At 44.5% G+C, this 17,827-nt stretch overlaps 1 protein-coding gene across 2 annotated transcripts in view; it reads left to right on the forward strand.

Annotated features, from left to right (window-relative positions):
- Nucleotides 1–17,827, forward strand: part of LOC110485270 (dynein axonemal assembly factor 5) — a 112,313-nt gene that overhangs the window by 56,865 nt on the left and 37,621 nt on the right. For both annotated transcript variants that reach the window (XM_090194241.1, XM_090194240.1), the window contains 2 exons: nucleotides 3,823–4,055; nucleotides 6,368–6,595. In XM_090194241.1, the coding sequence (XP_090050367.1) occupies nucleotides 3,823–4,055; nucleotides 6,368–6,595 (461 nt within the window). The remainder of the gene's footprint in view (nucleotides 1–3,822; nucleotides 4,056–6,367; nucleotides 6,596–17,827) is intronic.

The raw sequence follows: 17,827 nt of genomic DNA on the forward strand, positions 1-17,827 counted from the left end.
TAGGTCAACATGGAAGTAAGCATACGTTGATGAAAATACCTGGTTTTCTGAGCAATCTTTAGAATTCTGAGGACATGTAAAGGCCTTCATCAGAGTTTTACAGCGGTGTATTAGATCTGAGCGTGCTAGAACGAGCAGTGCAAGCTTTTATCTTTTGCGCTAGTGGAAAAACTGAAAATATGCATCATCGAAAGTAGTTTTCCCACTAACGTTGTATGTCTGAATTCAGAATCAAATAGGAATCCCAAAAATAACATGGTCGCTGTGGTAGAACGTTTATTTTGATGGGCCATTTTCTGCATTTACCAGTACCATCAGGTAGCCTGATTTCAGATGTATCCATGTAAACAGGATTATTAGGGACATTGTTCTTCTTGCAAAGCATGTCAATATTTAAACAGCTATTATAATGATCTGACTTCACAATAATCCTATTTTTGTGTGCATGAAACCGTACTCAATGACCGTAAGAGTTGGCCAGATGACTCAAACAGATATGGGACCAGGCAACAACCTGTGGTTGAAGTGTGTGCACTGCATCTAATCAGGTCTCTCGCCTCTTAAAAGATGGTTGAATTTCAATGGGATCGCCTGTATTCATGAAGGATAAATGATTCCACTGTCCTAATCTCACCTTGTTAGTGTTTTACTCCCCCTCTATGTCGGTCCATTGATTTATTCCATAGGAGTATGTTGATTGGTACTAAGTTAATGATACAAATTCAATTAAGGGTGATGATGACAATGATGAAGGGTTTATTAAAAGGGAAGTTCCACTATGCAGGTGCAGTGGCTTTAACCCAGTGTCTGACAGGCAGGCTGCAGTAATAATGACAGTGTAGCTGCCTCAGATATACTGTAGGATGGTGCTGCTGCGATGGCGAGGGTAGATAACCCAGTGTCTGACAGGCAGACTGCAGTAATAATGACAGTGTAGCTGCCTCAGATATACTGTAGGATGGTGCTGCTGCGATGGCGAGGGTAGATAACCCAGGTCCGGGGCTAAGGATGAGTTTGAACGTGAACAGGAACGTGATCACCCTGGTTGCTGGCCATAGGTAGGCTAAGTGTTGGGTACCCATATGTGTCCTGGGTTATGTTCATCAGGGCATGAAACATTAAACATTTTGCAACTGATAATGGTAAATGGCTGTTTGTTATTGGACTAGTCCATTTCTGTTTTAGTCAGTTTTCATCCGTTTGGTGCCTAATAAACATGACCGTTTGGTTGTGTAGTAGAGGTCGACCGATTTAATCGGAATGGCCGATTAATTAGGGCCGATTTCAAGTTTTCATAACAATCGGAAATCAGTATTTTTGGACACAGATTTGGCCAAATGTTTTTTTCTTCTCTTTATTTTTACACCTTTATTTAATCTTTATTTAACTAGGCAAGTCGATTAAGAACACATTCTTATTTTCAATGACGGCCTAGGAACGGTGGGTTAACTGTCTTGTTCAGGGGTAGAACGACAGATTTTTACCTTGTCAGCTCAGGGATTCAATCTTGCAACCTTACAGTTAACAAGTCCAACGCTATAACCACCTGATTACATTGCACTCCACGAGGAGCCTGCCTGTTACGCGAATGCAGTAAGCCAAGGTAAGTTGCTAGCTAGCATTAAACTTATCTTATAAAAATCAATCATAATCACTAGCTAACTACACATGGTTTATATTACTAGTTTATCTAGCGTGTCCTGCGTTGCATATAATCAATGCGGTGCGTATTTGCGAAAAATGACTGTCGTTGCTCCAATGTGTACCTAACCATAAACATCAATGCCTTTCTTAAAATCAATACACAGAAGTATATATTTTTAAAACTGCATATTTAGCTAAAAGAAATCCAGGTTAGCAGGCAATATTAACCAGGTGAAATTGTGTCACTTCTCTTGCGTTCATTGCACGCAGAGTCAGGGTATATGCAACAGTTTGGGCCGCCTGGCTCTTTGCGGACTAATTTGCCAGAATTTTACGTACTTATGACATAACATTGAAGGTTGTGCAATGTAACAAGAATATTTAGACTTAGGGATGCCCACCCGTTAGATGAAATACGGAACGGTTCCGTATTTCACTGAAAGAATAAACGTCTTGTTTTCGAGATGATAGTTTCCGGATTTGACCATATTAATGACCAAAGGCTCGTATTTCTGTGTGTTATAATGTTATAATTAAGTCTATGATTTGATAGAGCAGTCTGACTGAGCGTTGGTAGGCACCAGCAGGCTCGTAAGCATTCATTCAAACAGCACTTTTGTGCGTTTGACAGCAGCTCTTCGCAATGCTTCAAGCATTGCGCTGTTTATGACTTCAAGCCTATCAACTCCCGAGATTAGGCTGGTGTAACCGATGTGAAATGGCTAGCTAGTTAGCGGGGTGCGCGCTAATAGCGTTTCAAACGTCACTCGCTCTGAGACTTGGAGTTGTTGTTGTATACTGTTACACTGGCAATACTAAAGTGCCTATAAGAACATCCAATAGTCGAAGGTATATGAAATACAAATGGTATAGAGAGAAATAGTCCTATAATTCCTATAATAACTACAACCTAAAACTTCTTACCTGGGAAATTTGAAGACTCATGTTTAAAGGAACCACCAGCTTTCATATGTTAAACTTAAACATTAGCTTTTTTACATGGCACATATTGCACTTTTACTTTCTTCTCCAACACTTTGTTTTTGCATTATTTAAACCAAATTGAACATGTTTCATTATTTATTTGAGGCTAAATTGATTTTTATTGATGTGTTAAAATAATTGTTCATTCAGTATTGTTGTAATTGTCATTATTACAAACAACAGCAAAAGAATCGGCCGATTAATCGGTATCGGCTTTTTTTGGGGGTCCTCCAATAATCGGTATCGGCGTTGAAAAATCATAATCGGTCGACCTCTATTGTGTAGTGCAGATCTGGGTCAGTCTCCAGCTCCACACAGTGATAATGCTGATGGATACTGGATGAGTCTCTCTCCCTGCCAGTCATAAATCCAACACGGCCCCCTCCTGTCTGAAAAGGTCAGTGTCAGACAACTGGGACACAACCAGAAACGGCTTGTCTTGTCCTGTGTGATTCTGTAGGATTGATCACCCTCTTCCCCGCTCATTAGCAGTCTGCAAAAGAGAAATAGAAAGAGAGGGAGACCTGTTCATGAGGGAGGGAGACCCGCTCATAGGCTACTGAAGGAAGTTGGGAGAGCGGGAAGGCGGGGGAGAGAGGGAGGGTAGGCGGGGGAGAGGGATGAAGCATGTGGAGGCTATTCATTTAAAAATGTTTTCCACTTGCTCTGACAAGTCCCACGGAGAGGAAATCTCAATCATAAAACCAAAATGTACATGTCTGGAAAATGGGACTTAGAGTTTAGAGTAAGATGCAGTCCTCTCTCTCCATCAGCAGTATCACTGTGACAGCAGAAAACACCCGGCAAATGATGTTCCCTTCTTGCCTACGGAAGTGTTTTGTTGAAAATAAATATTGTAAAATGCTCCATCAGCAAAACTGGGCCAGGGGGCTATGGAACAGTTGTTCTGTCTCTATTTCACAGTTAGAAATAGGAGAACACAGTTACAACACAATTAACTTATTAGCACTTGTAGATGTAGATTTATAGGCTGCGTTTACACAGGCTTTTGCCAAATTATTGGTCTTTTGAACCAATCATTCAGTTCAGATCTTTTGCAGATCTAATTGGTGCAAACGGAGCCTTAGCTGTAAATCTTAATTGGTCCATTTGTGTGCTTTTTAGTAGGCTAATGCATTTTGGCATATTCATGCACTTTCTAACCCCCCCCCCCCACCTCTCTACTCCCCCCAGTGGCGCGTCCGGGCCTGGGCTGCAGGGAGCTGGTGGTGAGGAACCTGTCCAACCTGCTGCCGGCGTTGGCTCGCGACGTGGTTGACTGGGTGGCGGGCACGCGGGTCAAGACGGCCCAGCTGCTGTATGCCCTGCTGCTGCACGCTGAGGACCACTGCACCCAGCACCTGCAATTGCTGCTCTCCACGCTGTACCGCGCCTGCAACGACCCCGAGAGCGACGTGGTCACCAACGTGAGTGGTCGACACATGCTATCACTGCGCGTTCTATGTATTCCAATGGGACGTCCCTACACCATTGGAAATGAAATGTAAAATGGTTAAGGTAGGGGTTAAGGTTAGGATTTAGGGTAGGGACGTCCCAATGATTCTGGATAGCACTGACCTTTATCTCATCCTAGGGGGGGGGGGTGGTCAGGTCAGGAAGGGGTAGTCCTAATGGTTGGATGATAGTCGTAGTCCTAATGGTTGGATGAGAGTGGTGGTATGGTTGGATGATAGTGGTTGGTCTAATGGTTGGATGATAGTGGTTGGTCTAATGGTTGGATGATAGTGGTAGGTCTAATGGTTGGATTATAGTGGAAGGCCTAATGGTTGGATGATAGTGGTAGGCCTAATGGTTGGATGATAGTGGTAGGCCTAATGGTTGATTGATAGTGTTTGGATGATAGTGGTAGGCCTAATGGTTGGATGATAGTGTTTGGATGATAGTGGTAGGTCTATTGGTTGGATGAGAGTGGTGGGATGGTAGTGGTAGGTCTATTGGTTGGATGATAGTGGTAGGTCTAATGGTTGGATCATAGTGGAAGGCCTAATGGTTGGATGATAGTGGTTGGATGATAGTGGTAGGCCTACTGGTTGGATGATAGTGGTAGGTCTATTGGTTGGATGAGAGTGGTGGGGTGGTAGTGGTAGGTCTAATGGTTGGATGATAGTGGTAGGCCTAATGGTTGGATGATAGTGGTAGGCCTAATGGTTGATTGATAGTGTTTGGATGATAGTGGTAGGCCTAATGGTTGGATGATAGTGTTTGGATGATAGTGGTAGGTCTATTGGTTGGATGAGAGTGGTGGGATGGTAGTGGTAGGTCTATTGGTTGGATGATAGTGGTAGGCCTAATGGTTGGATGATAGTGGTTGGATGATAGTGGTAGGCCTACTGGTTGGATGAGAGTGGTGGGGTGGTAGTGGTAGGTCTAATGGTTGGATGATAGTGGTAGGTATAATGGTTGGATGATAGTGGTAGGTATAATGGTTGGATGATAGTGGTAGGTCTAATGGTTGGATGATAGTGGTAGGTCTAATGGTTGGATGATAGTGGTTGGATGATAGTGGTAGGTATAATGGTTGGATGATAGTGGTTGGATGATAGTGGTAGGTCTAATGGTTGGATGATAGTGGTAGGTCTAATGGTTGGATGATAGTGGTAGGTCTAATGGTTGGATGATAGTGGTAGGCCTAATGGTTGGATGATAGTGGTTGGATGATAGTGGTAGGCCTAATGGTTGGATGATAGTGGTAGGTCTAATGGTTGGATGATAGTGGTTGGATGATAGTGGTAGGTATAATGGTTGGATGATAGTGGTTGGATGATAGTGGTAGGTCTAATGGTTGGATGATAGTGGTAGGTCTAATGGTTGGATGATAGTGGTAGGTCTAATGGTTGGATGATAGTGGTAGGTCTAATGGTTGGATGATAGTGGTAGGCCTAATGGTTGGATGATAGTGGTTGGATGATAGTGGTAGGCCTAATGGTTGGATGATAGTGGTAGGTCTAATGGTTGGATGATAGTGTTGCTATTGCAGCTGGTGAGCTCTTTCTTGGATCTTGTCTCTCTTGTTAAACATATATTCTCTGTTTAGACTAACCTGGATGAATAAAGGTTAAATCACTGTTAAATAAAGAAGATAATGGTAGATATCTGCTCTACAGGTCCAGTATACAGTACCTGTGTGTTGGCTACTTCAGTTCATCACTTGACAGAAACAAGCCGTAGACTGATGCACCATTTTAACAAACTGCTCACAGTACTAATGGCCTTCCTTCCTTCAAGTTATTTCCGTTATTGTCATGCTCATGGCCTATTTCCATTGACATTCTTTCCACCCAGAAACAGATGTTTCAGAGCTGCTGTGGTGAATGGCTTGATCTTGATGGTCATGTCATGAGAGGACACACCTGCTGGCCTTAGAATAGACAGCAGTGAATCGTGATATATGTGTCTTATAGCCCTGAGACAGTTAGGCTGGGCTGGCCTACGGACTTGGGATGCACCTGCCCCAAGAGGAAGCATTTGATGGTTCCCCTGATCCACTGGCTGATAATGGATTATGAATTACGTTCTCTTCTGTGGTCTTCTGTTATGTTCAATTCTTTCTTTTGTCCTCTTTCTTTCTCTCTTATTGTCTCTTTCTCTCTAGTATTGGTCTCTGCTCTCTCGCTAATCTTTGCTCCATCAATTCACGGTGTTTTATTGGCGTGAAATACACTCTGTAATATTGGCAAATCATTCCATAAACTATAGTATCCCCTGTCTCTCTCTGCAGTGTCTGAGGTCTGCCAAGCTGCTGGGGACCTTTGTCAGCCCTGAGGTCTTCCTCAAGCTGCTCCTGGTCCACTTGGAGACCCCCTCCTCCTCCTCCTCCTCCCCCCACACCCCCCTCATGGTCCTGGCTGCCGTGCTGGGGGGCTGCTCCAGGGAGCTCTTGAAACCACACCTCCAGAAGATCGCTGATACGCTGGTCCAACCAGACGTCTGCCAGGAGTACCAGCAGGTGAGTCTATGACCCTTGACCTATGGGTATGACCTATGGATATGACCTATGGGTTGGGAATTGGGGGGAAAGGTAAATGTCATAACTACTGGTCCAGGATCAGATCATTATCCACATGAATGGTCTGTGGTTAGGGGTAACTTATGATAGTTCACATCTCAATGGGTTGAGGTGTTTCCTCTGTTATATTTGAGTCTCCAGCCAGGTCTGGTGAAGTTGGCATATAGACCGAGAGATGAAACAGTACCCTTTCTGAGGTACTTAGTTTTGACCCTAAAACTGTTTACAGTGAAAGGTTCCATAAAGTGAAAGATTATTAAGATAAGATGCATTTTTTTCTATCAAGACTGTTGTGAAAGCTTTTATAGGGATAACTGTGCTGTGAGGTCAGGGGGTTCACCTTGGAGTACATCACAAAATACTGACTCCACTAACGGCCACTGAGCAAGGCACATGTTGTTTTCACCAATCTTTCATTTAATTTCAACTGCTAGAGTCCTCTTGTAACCCTAAACCAACGAGAGAGCGAGAGACACACAGGCGGGGAGAGAGGGAGACACAGACGGGGAGAGAGGGAGACACACAGGCGGGGAGAGAGACAGACACAGGCGGGGAGAGAGGGAGACACACAGGCGGGGAGAGAGACAGACACACAGGCGGGGAGAGAGGGAGACACACAGGCGGGGAGAGAGACAGACACACAGGCGGGGAGAGAGACAGACACACAGGCGGGGAGAGAGACAGACACACAGGCGGGGAGAGAGACAGACACACAGGCGGGGAGAGAGACAGACACACAGGCGGGGAGAGAGGGAGACACACAGGCGGGGAGAGTGAGAGAGAGAGAGACAGATGGGGAGAGAGAGAGAGAGACAGACAGATGGAGAGACACAGATGGAGAGACAGACAGAGAGACAGAGAGAGGGAGGGAGAGAGAGACTGACAGAGAGAAAGACAGATGGAGAGAGAGAGCGAGAGAAACGGACAGCGAGAGAGAGACGGACAGCGAGAGAGACTGACGGAGAGAGAGACAGATGGAGAGAGAGAGCGAGAGAGACGGACAGCGAGAGAGAGACGGACAGCGAGAGAGATGGACAGCGAGAGAGAGAGATGGAGAGAGAGACGGAAAGCGCGCGAGAGAGAGAGACGGACAGCGAGAGAGACGGACAGCGAGAGAGAGAGAGAGACGGACAGCGAGAGAGAGAGAGAGACGGACAGCGAGAGAGAGAGAGAGACGGACAGCGAGAGAGAGAGAGAGACGGACAGCGAGAGAGAGAGAGAGACGGACAGCGAGAGAGAGAGAGAGAGAGAGACGGACAGCGAGAGAGACGGACAGCGAGAGAGAGAGAGAGACGGACAGCGAGAGAGAGAGAGAGAGAGAGACGGACAGCGAGAGAGAGAGAGAGAGAGAGACGGACAGCGAGAGAGAGAGACGGACAGCGAGAGAGAGAGAGAGACGGACAGCGAGAGAGAGAGAGAGACGGACAGCGAGAGAGAGAGAGACGGACAGAGAGAGAGAGAGAGACGGACAGTGAGAGAGAGAGAGACGGACAGTGAGAGAGAGAGAGAGAGAGAGACGGACAGCGCGAGAGAGAGAGAGAGAGACGGACAGCGAGAGAGAGAGAGAGAGAGACGGACAGCGAGAGAGAGAGAGAGAGACGGACAGCGAGAGAGAGAGACGGACAGCGAGAGAGAGAGACGGACAGCGAGAGAGAGAGAGAGACGGACAGCGAGAGAGAGAGAGACGGACAGAGAGAGAGAGAGAGACGGACAGAGAGAGAGACGGACAGTGAGAGAGAGAGAGAGAGAGAGACGGACAGCGAGAGAGAGAGACGGACAGCGAGAGAGAGAGAGAGAGAGACGGACAGCGAGAGAGAGAGAGAGACGGACAGCGAGAGAGAGAGACGGACAGCGAGAGAGAGAGAGAGAGAGAGACGGACAGCGAGAGAGAGAGAGAGACGGACAGCGAGAGAGAGAGAGAGACGGACAGCGAGAGAGAGAGAGAGACAGACAGCGAGAGAGAGAGAGAGAGAGAGACGGACAGAGAGAGAGAGAGACGGACAGAGAGAGAGACGGACAGAGAGAGAGACGGACAGAGAGAGAGAGACAGACAGAGACAGAGAACAACATCCCTAATGTCTCAGTGGAAAAAGTAAAAGACCAGAGCAGCTCTTTCCTCCCCTTCCTCTCCTCTGGTGTCCCACATTTAGGTTACCTTTGATATTAACATAACATTTCTCTGGCTGCGAAGGGCGGAGGGGGCTATTTTCACACATGCACACACACTGCTGGCTGCAATGAGTCATCCGTACCCATAACCCCCCCCTGAGGGGCTCAGAATAATTTCCTCTGGAGGGGATGATAATAATAAAATATGAATTTCTCCTGACCTCTGCGTGTCTGGGTTGACCCCCCCCCCCCCCCCCCCCCCCCTCACCCCGCTGGTCATTTCAGAAAAGACACATGGGGGCAACCCGTTTAGAAAAATAATAATAATAATAATAGCCAGTTTTCAACACTCACTGTGTGTGGAAGAGAGCAACGTAGAGCCCCCACCCTGTTACCAACCACTGCCCCCCAACCCCCTTTAAAGCACTGAGATTCCAACATTTCAAAGAGGGTCAGGGTCCCGGTGACAGACAGACAGGAGGGGAAACGGAGCCCTTCTCCACCCCTCCTCTAGCAGGGGTCAAGCCAGAGCACGATGGACACAGATGGAGACAGACCTTCTGGTCCCTGGTCTGTCTGTCTCAATAAAGATCATCAGAAGTTAGTCTCTGTGGGTACTGAAGGGAAGCAGTACAGTACAGTGCTGGCTGGGTAGTTAAAGATCAGTGTCAGCAGTACAGTACAGTGCTGGCTGGGTAGTTAAAGATCAGTGTCATCAGTACAGTGCTGGCTGGGAATGTAAAGATCAGTGTCATCAGTACAGTGCTGGCTGGGTATGTAAAGATCAGTGTCAGCAGTACAGTGCAGTGCTGGCTGTGTAGTTAAAGATCAGTGTCAGCAGTACAGTACAGTGCTGGCTGGGTAGTTAAAGATCAGTGTCAGCAGTACAGTACAGTGCTGGCTGGGTAGTTAAAGATCAGTGTCATCAGTACAGTGCTGGCTGGGAATGTAAAGATCAGTGTCATCAGTACAGTGCTGGCTGGGTATGTAAAGATCAGTGTCAGCAGTGCAGTGCTGGCTGTGTAGTTAAAGATCAGTGTCAGCAGTACAGTACAGTGCTGGCTGGGTAGTTAAAGATCAGTGTCATCAGTACAGTGCTGGCTGGGTATGTAAAGATCAGTGTCAGCAGTACAGTGCAGTGCTGGCTGGGTAGTTAAAGATCAATGTCATCAGTGCAGTGCTGGCTGGGTAGTTAAATATCAGGTTAGCAGTACATTACAGTGCTGGCTGGGTAGTTAAAGATCAGTGTCAGCAGTACAGTGCTGGCTGGGTAGTTAAAGATCAGGTTAGCAGTACAGTACAGTGCTGGCTGGGTAGTTTAAAGATCAGTGTCAGCAGTACAGTGCAGTGCTGGCTGGGTAGTTACAGATCAGGTTAGCAGTACATTACAGTGCTGGCTGGGTAGTTAAAGATCAGGGTTAGCAGTACAGAACAGTGCTGGCTGGGTATGTAAAGATCAGGGTCAGCAGTACAGTGCTGGGTATGTAAAGAGCAGGGTTAGCAGTACAGTGCTGGCTGGGTAGTTAAAGATCAGGGTCATCAGTGCAGTACAGTGCTGGCTGGGTAGTTAAAGATCAGGGTCAGCAGTACATTACAGTGCTGGCTGTGTAGTTAACGATCAGGGTTAGCAGTACAGAACAGTGCTGGCTGGGTATGTAAAGAGCAGGGTTAGCAGTACAGTGCTGGCTGGGTATGTAAAGAGCAGGGTCAGCAGCACAGTGCTGGCTGGGTATGTAAAGAGCAGGGTCAGCAGCACAGTGCTGGCTGGGTATGTAAAGAGCAGGGTCAGCAGCACAGTGCTGGCTGGGTATGTAAAGAGCAGGGTCAGCAGCACAGTGCTTGCTGGGTATGTAAAGAGCAGGGTCAGCAGCACAGTGCTGGCTGGGTATGTAAAGAGCAGGGTCAGCAGCACAGTGCTGGCTGGGAATGTAAAGATCAGTGTCATCAGTACAGTGCTGGAGTAAAAAAAATAGAGGAACATAAGTGTTTCCAATGACATCATCAACAAATTGGTAGACAATTAGTGGCAATGCCTACTCATAATTGGTTAAAATCACAAGGTGCACACCGATGATGTCATTGGAAACACTTATCTTCCTCAATCTTTTTTTACTACAAAATATAGAAACACACCATTTTCACAGATGTTGATGTTGGGGTGGTGCTGGAGATGATGAATATAAAGTTGAAAAATTGTGAAATTCCCCTTTTAAAGAGCAGGGTTACCAGAACAGACCGACACACCTGCAGTATTCTTTGAAAACAACCAGGCCAGACACACAGAGCAGGGCCAAACCAGAGAGGGCCAGGCAGGTCACCATTGGGCTGTAAATAACGAGAGAGAGAAGGGAGAGGAGCATCTACGTTCCTGTAGACACACACCAAGCACACACACACACACGGAGCAGTGCAGACCCAGAGCAGTGCAGACCCAGAGCAGACCCAGAGAAGAGCAGACCCAGAGCAGAGTGGAGTGGACAGACAGACAGACACAGATAGACAGGTAGGCAGACAGTCAGAAAGACGGACAGAGCAGAACAGACAGACAGAAAGACAGGTTGGCAGACATACACACAAACACACACACACACACGGAGCAGTGCAGACCCAGAGCAGTGCAGACCCAGAGCAGAGCAGACCCAGAGCAGAGCGGAGTGGACAGACAGACACAGATAGACAGGTAGGCAGACAGTCAGAAAGACGGACAGAGCAGAACAGACAGACAGAAAGACAGGTTGCCAGACATACACACAAACACACACCAAGCAAGTAAGTGTATGCAGACACCGACAGGCAGACACCGACAGGCAGACACCGACAGGCAGACACCGACAGGCAGACACCGACAGGCAGACACACACACTCCCATACAGTCACACATACATTGGATGAACATACTATAGAGAAAGTCCAAGTGTACAAATAGTTGGGAGTGTGGGTGGATGACAGGCTGAGCTTCACTGTTCATGTGGAGAACTTGATAAGGAAGCTCCAGCTGAAAATAGGTTTTTATTACCGACATAAGGCTTGTTTTTCCTCTGAAGGCCAGGCAGGAGCTGGTACGATGTACAGTACCTGTCAAAAGTTTGGACACCTACTCATTCAAGGATTTTTCTTTATTTTTACTATTTTCTACGTTGCAGAATAATAGGGAAGACATCAAAACTATGAAATAACACATATGGAATCATGTAGTAACCAAAAAAGTGTTAAACAAATCAAAATATATTTCTATTTGAGATTCTTCTAAGTAGCCACCCTTTGCCTGGATGGCAGCTTTGCACACTCTGGCATTCTGTCAACCAGCTTCACCTAGATGCTTTTCCAAAAGTCTTGAAGGAGTTCCCACATAAGCTGAGCACTTGTTGGCTGCTTTTCTTCACTCTGCGGTCTAACTCATCCCAAACCATCTCAATTGGGTTGAGGTTGGGTGATTGTGGAGGCTAGATCATCTGATGCAGCACTCCATCACTCTCCTTCTTGGTCAAATAGCTCTTACACAGCCTGGAGGTGTGTCAAATCAAATCAAATGTTATTGGTCACATACACATGGTTAGCAGTCGCGAGTCTAGCGAAATTCTTCAGCTTCTAGATCCGACAGTGCAGCAGTATCTAACAGGTCAAATCTAACAAATTCCACAACTAAACCTAATATCTAACAAATTCCACAACTAAACCTAATATCTAACAAATTCCACAACTAAACCTAATATCTAACAAATTCCACAACTAAACCTAATATCTAACACATTCCACAACTAAACCTAATATCTAACAAATTCCACAACTAAACCTAATATCTAACACATTCCACAACTAAACCTAATACACACAATCTAATAAAGGAATTGGATGAGAATATATAAGTATAAAATATATAGATGAGCAGTGACAGAGTATAAAATATATAGATGAGCAGTGACAGAGTATAAAATATATAGATGAGCAGTGACAGAGTATAAAATATATAGATGAGCAGTGACAGTATAAAATATATAGATGAGCAGTGACAGAGTATAAAATATATAGATGAGCAGTGACAGAGTATAAAATATATAGATGAGCAGTGACAGAGTATAAAATATATAGATGAGCAGTGACAGAGTATAAAATATATAGATGAGCAGTGACAGAGTATAAAATATATAGATGAGCAGTGACAGAGTATAAAATATATAGATGAGCAGTGACAGAGTATAAAATATATAGATGAGCAGTGACAGAGTATAAAATATATAGATAGATGAGCAGTGACAGAGCAGCTAAGATGCAATAGATAGTGAAGGATAACCGTACATATGAGATGAGTAATGTGAGATATGTAAACATTCTTAAAGTGGCATTATTAAAGTGACTAGTGTTCCATTTATTAAAGTGGCCAATGATATCAAGTCTATAGGTAGGCAGCTGCCTCTGTGCTAGTGGTGGCTGTTTAACAATCTGATGGCCTTGAGATTGAAAAACAGCTTCTATCTCTCTGTCCCAGCTCTGATGCACCTGTACTGACCTCACCTTCTGGATGATAGCAGGGTGAACAGACAGTGGCTCGGGTGGTTGTTGTCCTTGATTATCTTTTTGGCCGTCCTGTGACATCGGGTGGTGTAGGTGTCCTGGAGGGCAGGTAGTTTGCCCCCGGTGATGCAGACAGCACCACCCTCTGGAGAGCCCCTGCGGTTGTGGGCGGTGCAGTTGCCGTACCAGGTGGTAAAACAGCGCGACAGGATGCTCTCAATTGTGCATCTGTAAAAGTTAGAAGGGTTTTTGGTGACAAGCCACGTTTTTCCCCTATTGGGGCGGTAAGCAAATTGGAGTGGGTCTTGGGTGACAGGTAGGGTGGAGGTGATATGGTCCTTGACTAGTCTCTCAAAGCACTTCATGATGACAGAAGTGAGTGCTACGGGGCAATAGTCATTTAGTAGAGTTACCTTAGCTTCCTTGGGAACTGGAATAATGGTGGCTATCTTGAAGCTTGTGGTGACAGCAGACTGGGATAGGGACGGATTGAATATGTCCGTCAACAGTTGAAGCCGGAAGTTTACATACAGTTTTTCACAATTCCTGACATTTAATCCTAGTAAAAATTCCCTGTTTTGGGTCAGTTAGGATCACCACTTTATTTTAAGAATGTGAAATGTCAGAATAATAGTAGAGGGTGATTTATTTCAGCTTTTATTTCTTTCATCACATTCCCAGTGGGTCAGAAGTTTACATACACTCAATTAGTATTTGGTAGTATTGCCTTTAAATTGTTTAACTTGGGTCAAATGTTTTGGGTAGCCTTTCACAAGCTTCCCACAATAAGTTGGGTGAATTTTGGTCCATTCCTCCTGACAGAGCTGGTGTAACTGAGTCAGGTGGGTAGACCTCCTTGCTCGTGCCCAAAAAATTATATAGGATTGAGGGTCAGGGCTTTGTGATGGCCACTCCAATACTTTTACTTTATTGTCCTTAGGCCATTTTGCCACAACTTTGGAATTATGCTTGGGGTCATTGTCCATTTGGAAGACCCATTTGCGACCAAGCTTTAACTTCCTGACTGATGTCTTGAGATGTCGCTTCAATATATCCACATAATTTTCCATCCTCATGAAGCCATCTATTTTGTGATGTGCACCAGTCCCTCCTGCAGCAAAGCACCCCCACAACATGATGCTGCCACCCCCGTGCTTCACGGTTGGGATGGTGTTCTTTGGCTTACAAGCCTCCCCCTTTTCCTTCAAACAACGATGGTCATTATGGCCAAACAGTTCTATTTTTGTTTCATCAGACCAGAGGACATTTCTCCAAAAAGTACGATCTTTGTCCCCATGTGCAGCTGCAAACCGTAGTCTGGCTTTTTTATGGCGGTTTTGGAGCAGTGGCTTCTTCCTTGCTGAGCGGCCTTTCAGGTTATGTTGATATAGGACTCGTTTTACTGTGGATATAGATACTTTTGTACCTGTTTCCTCCAGCATCTGCACAAGGTACTTTGCTGTTTTTCTGGGATTGATTTGCACTTTAAGCACCAAAGTACGTTCATCTCTAGGAAACAGAACGCGTCTCCTTCCTGAGCGGTTTGGCGGCTGCGTGGTCCCATGGTGTTTATGCTTGCGTACTATTGTGTGTACAGATGAACGTGCCTTCAGGCGTTTGGAAATTGCTCCCAAGGATGAACCAGACTTGTGGAGGTCTCCATTTTTTTTCTGAGGTCTTGGCTGATTTCTTTTGATTTTCCCATGATGTCTAGCAAAGAGTCACTGAGTTTGAAGGTAGGCCTTGAAGTACATCCACAGGTACACCTCCAATTGACTCAAATGATGTCAATTAGACATCAGAAGCTTCTAAAGCCATGACATCATTTTCTGGAAATGTCCAAGCTGTTTAAAGGCACAGTCAACTTAGTGTATGTAAACTTCTGACCCACTGGAATTATGATATAGGGAACTATAAGTGAAATAATCTGTCTGTAAACAATTGTTGGAAAAATGACTTGTGTCATGCACAAAGTAGATGTCCTAACCTACTTGCCAAAACTATAGTTTGTTAACAAGAAATGTGTGGAGTGGTTGAAAAACAAGTTTTAATGACTCCAACCTAAGTGTATGTAAACTTCCGACTTCAACTGTATACGCTTGCGGAGGGATATACACAGCTGTGACTATAACCGAGGAGAGTTCTCTTGGGAGATAATACGGTCAGCATTTGAGTGTGAGGAATTCTAGGCAGGTGAACACAAGGACTTGAGTTCTTGTATGTTGTTAGAATTGCATCATGAGTCGTTAATCATCGGTGTTTGGTCATTGTCCTGTTGAAAAGCAAATTATCGTCCCGCTAAGCGCAAACCAGATGGGATGGGATATCGCTGCAGAATGCTGTGGTAGTCATGCTGGTTAAGTGTATCCTGAATTCTAAATAAATCACAGACAGTGTCACCAGCAAAGCACCCCCACACCATCACACCTCTTCTTCCATGCTTCACGGTGGGAACCACACATGCGGACATTATCTGTTCACCTACTCTGCGTCTCACAAAGACACAGCGGTTGGAAACAAATCTCTCAAATTTGCACTCATCAGACCAAAGGACAGATTTTCACGGTCTAATGTCCATCGCACGTGTTTCTTGGCCCAAGCAAGTCTCTTCTTATTATTGGTGTCCTTTAGTAGTGTTTTTTTGTTGTTGCAGGAATTCAACCATAAAGGCCTGATTCACGCAGTCTCTTCTGAACAGTTGATGTTGAGATTAGAGGTCGACCGATTAATCAGCATGATTAATTTGGGCCAATTTCAAGTTTTCATAACAATCGGTAATCAGCCTTTTTGGATGCCGATTACATTGCAATCCATGAGGAAACTGCGTGGCAGGCTGACCACCTGTTACGCGAGTGCAGCGTCAAAAAGACCTTGTGGCGGGCAATGAGCCAAGGTAAGTTGCTAGCTAGCATTAAACTTATCTTATAAAAAGCAATCAATCTTAACATAATCACTAGTTAACTACACATGGTTGATGATATTACTAGTTTAACTAGCTTGTCCTGCGTTGCATATAATCGATGTGGTGCCTGTTAATATATCATTGAATCATAGCCTACTTCGCCAAACGGGTGATGATTTAACAAAAGTGCATTCGTGAAAAAAGCACATTCTTTGCACAAATGTACCTACCAATAAACATCAATGCCTTTCTTAAAATTAATACACAGAAGTATATATTTTTAAACCTGCATATTTAGTTAATATTGACTGTTAACATGCAATTATTTAAACTAGGGAAATTGTGTCACTTCTCTTGCGTTCAGTGCAAGCAGAGTCAGGGTATATGCTACAGTTTGGGTTGCCTGGGTTGTTGCGAACTGGGTTTTCATCCTAACAATGACTGTACATAATTATGACATATAACATTGAAGGTTGTGCAATGTAACAGGAATATTTAGACTTATGGATGCCACCCGTTAGATAAAATACGTAACGGTTCCGTATTTCACTGAAAGAATAAACGTTTTGTTTTCGAAATGAAATATAACCATATTAATGACCAAAGGCTCGCATTTCTGTGTGTTTATTATAATTAAGTCTATGATTTGATATTTGATAGAGCAGTCTAACTGAGCGGTGGTAGGCAGCAGCAGGCTCATAAGCATTCATTCAAACAGCACTTTACTGCGTTAGCGAGCAGTTCTTAGCAATGCTTGAAGCACAGCGCTGTTTATGACTTCAAGCCTATCAACTCCCGAGATTAGGCTGGCAATACTAAAGTGCCTATAAGAACATCCAATAGTCAAAGGTATATGAAATACAAATGGTATAGAGAGAAATAGTTGGCGCGTCATAATATTGAACCACCAGCTTTCATATGTTCTGAGTAAGGAACTTAAACGTTAGCTTTTTTACATGGCAAATATTGCACTTTTAGCTTCTTCTCCAACACTGTGTTTTTGCATTATTTAAACCAAATTGAACATGTTTCATTATTTATTTGAGACTAAATAGATTTTATTGATGTATTATATTAAGTTAAAATAAAAGGGTTCAGTGTTCATTCTGTATTGATGTAATTGTCATTATTACAAATATAAATACAAATTGGCCTATTAATTGGTATCGGCTTTTTTGGGTCCTCCAATAATCGGTATCGGCATTGAAAAATCATAATCGGTCGACCTCTAGCTGAGATGTGTCTGTTACTTGAACTCTGTGAAGCATTTATTTGGGCTGCAATTTCTGAGGCTGGTAACTCAAATTAACTTATCCTCTGCAGCAGAGGTAACTCTGGGTCTTCCTTTCCTATGGTGATCCTCATGAGAGCCAGTTTCATCATAGTGCTTGATGGTTTTTGCAACTGCACTTGAACAAACTTCAAAGTTCTTGAAATGTTCCATGTTGACTGACCTTCATGTCTTAGAGTAATGATGGACTGTCGTTTCTCTTTGCTTATTTGAGTTCTTGGTCTTTTACCAATTAGGGCTGTCTTCTGTATACCCCCTACCTTGTCACAACACAACTGATTGGCTCAAACGCATTAAGAAGGAAAGAAATTCCACAAATTAACTTTTTTTAGAAGGCACACCTGTTAATTGAACAGTA

The sequence above is a fragment of the Oncorhynchus mykiss genome, chromosome 12 (assembly GCF_057628025.1).
Source record: "Oncorhynchus mykiss isolate SJ-2025 chromosome 12, ASM5762802v1, whole genome shotgun sequence".
Taxonomy (NCBI): Eukaryota; Metazoa; Chordata; class Actinopteri; order Salmoniformes; family Salmonidae; genus Oncorhynchus; species Oncorhynchus mykiss.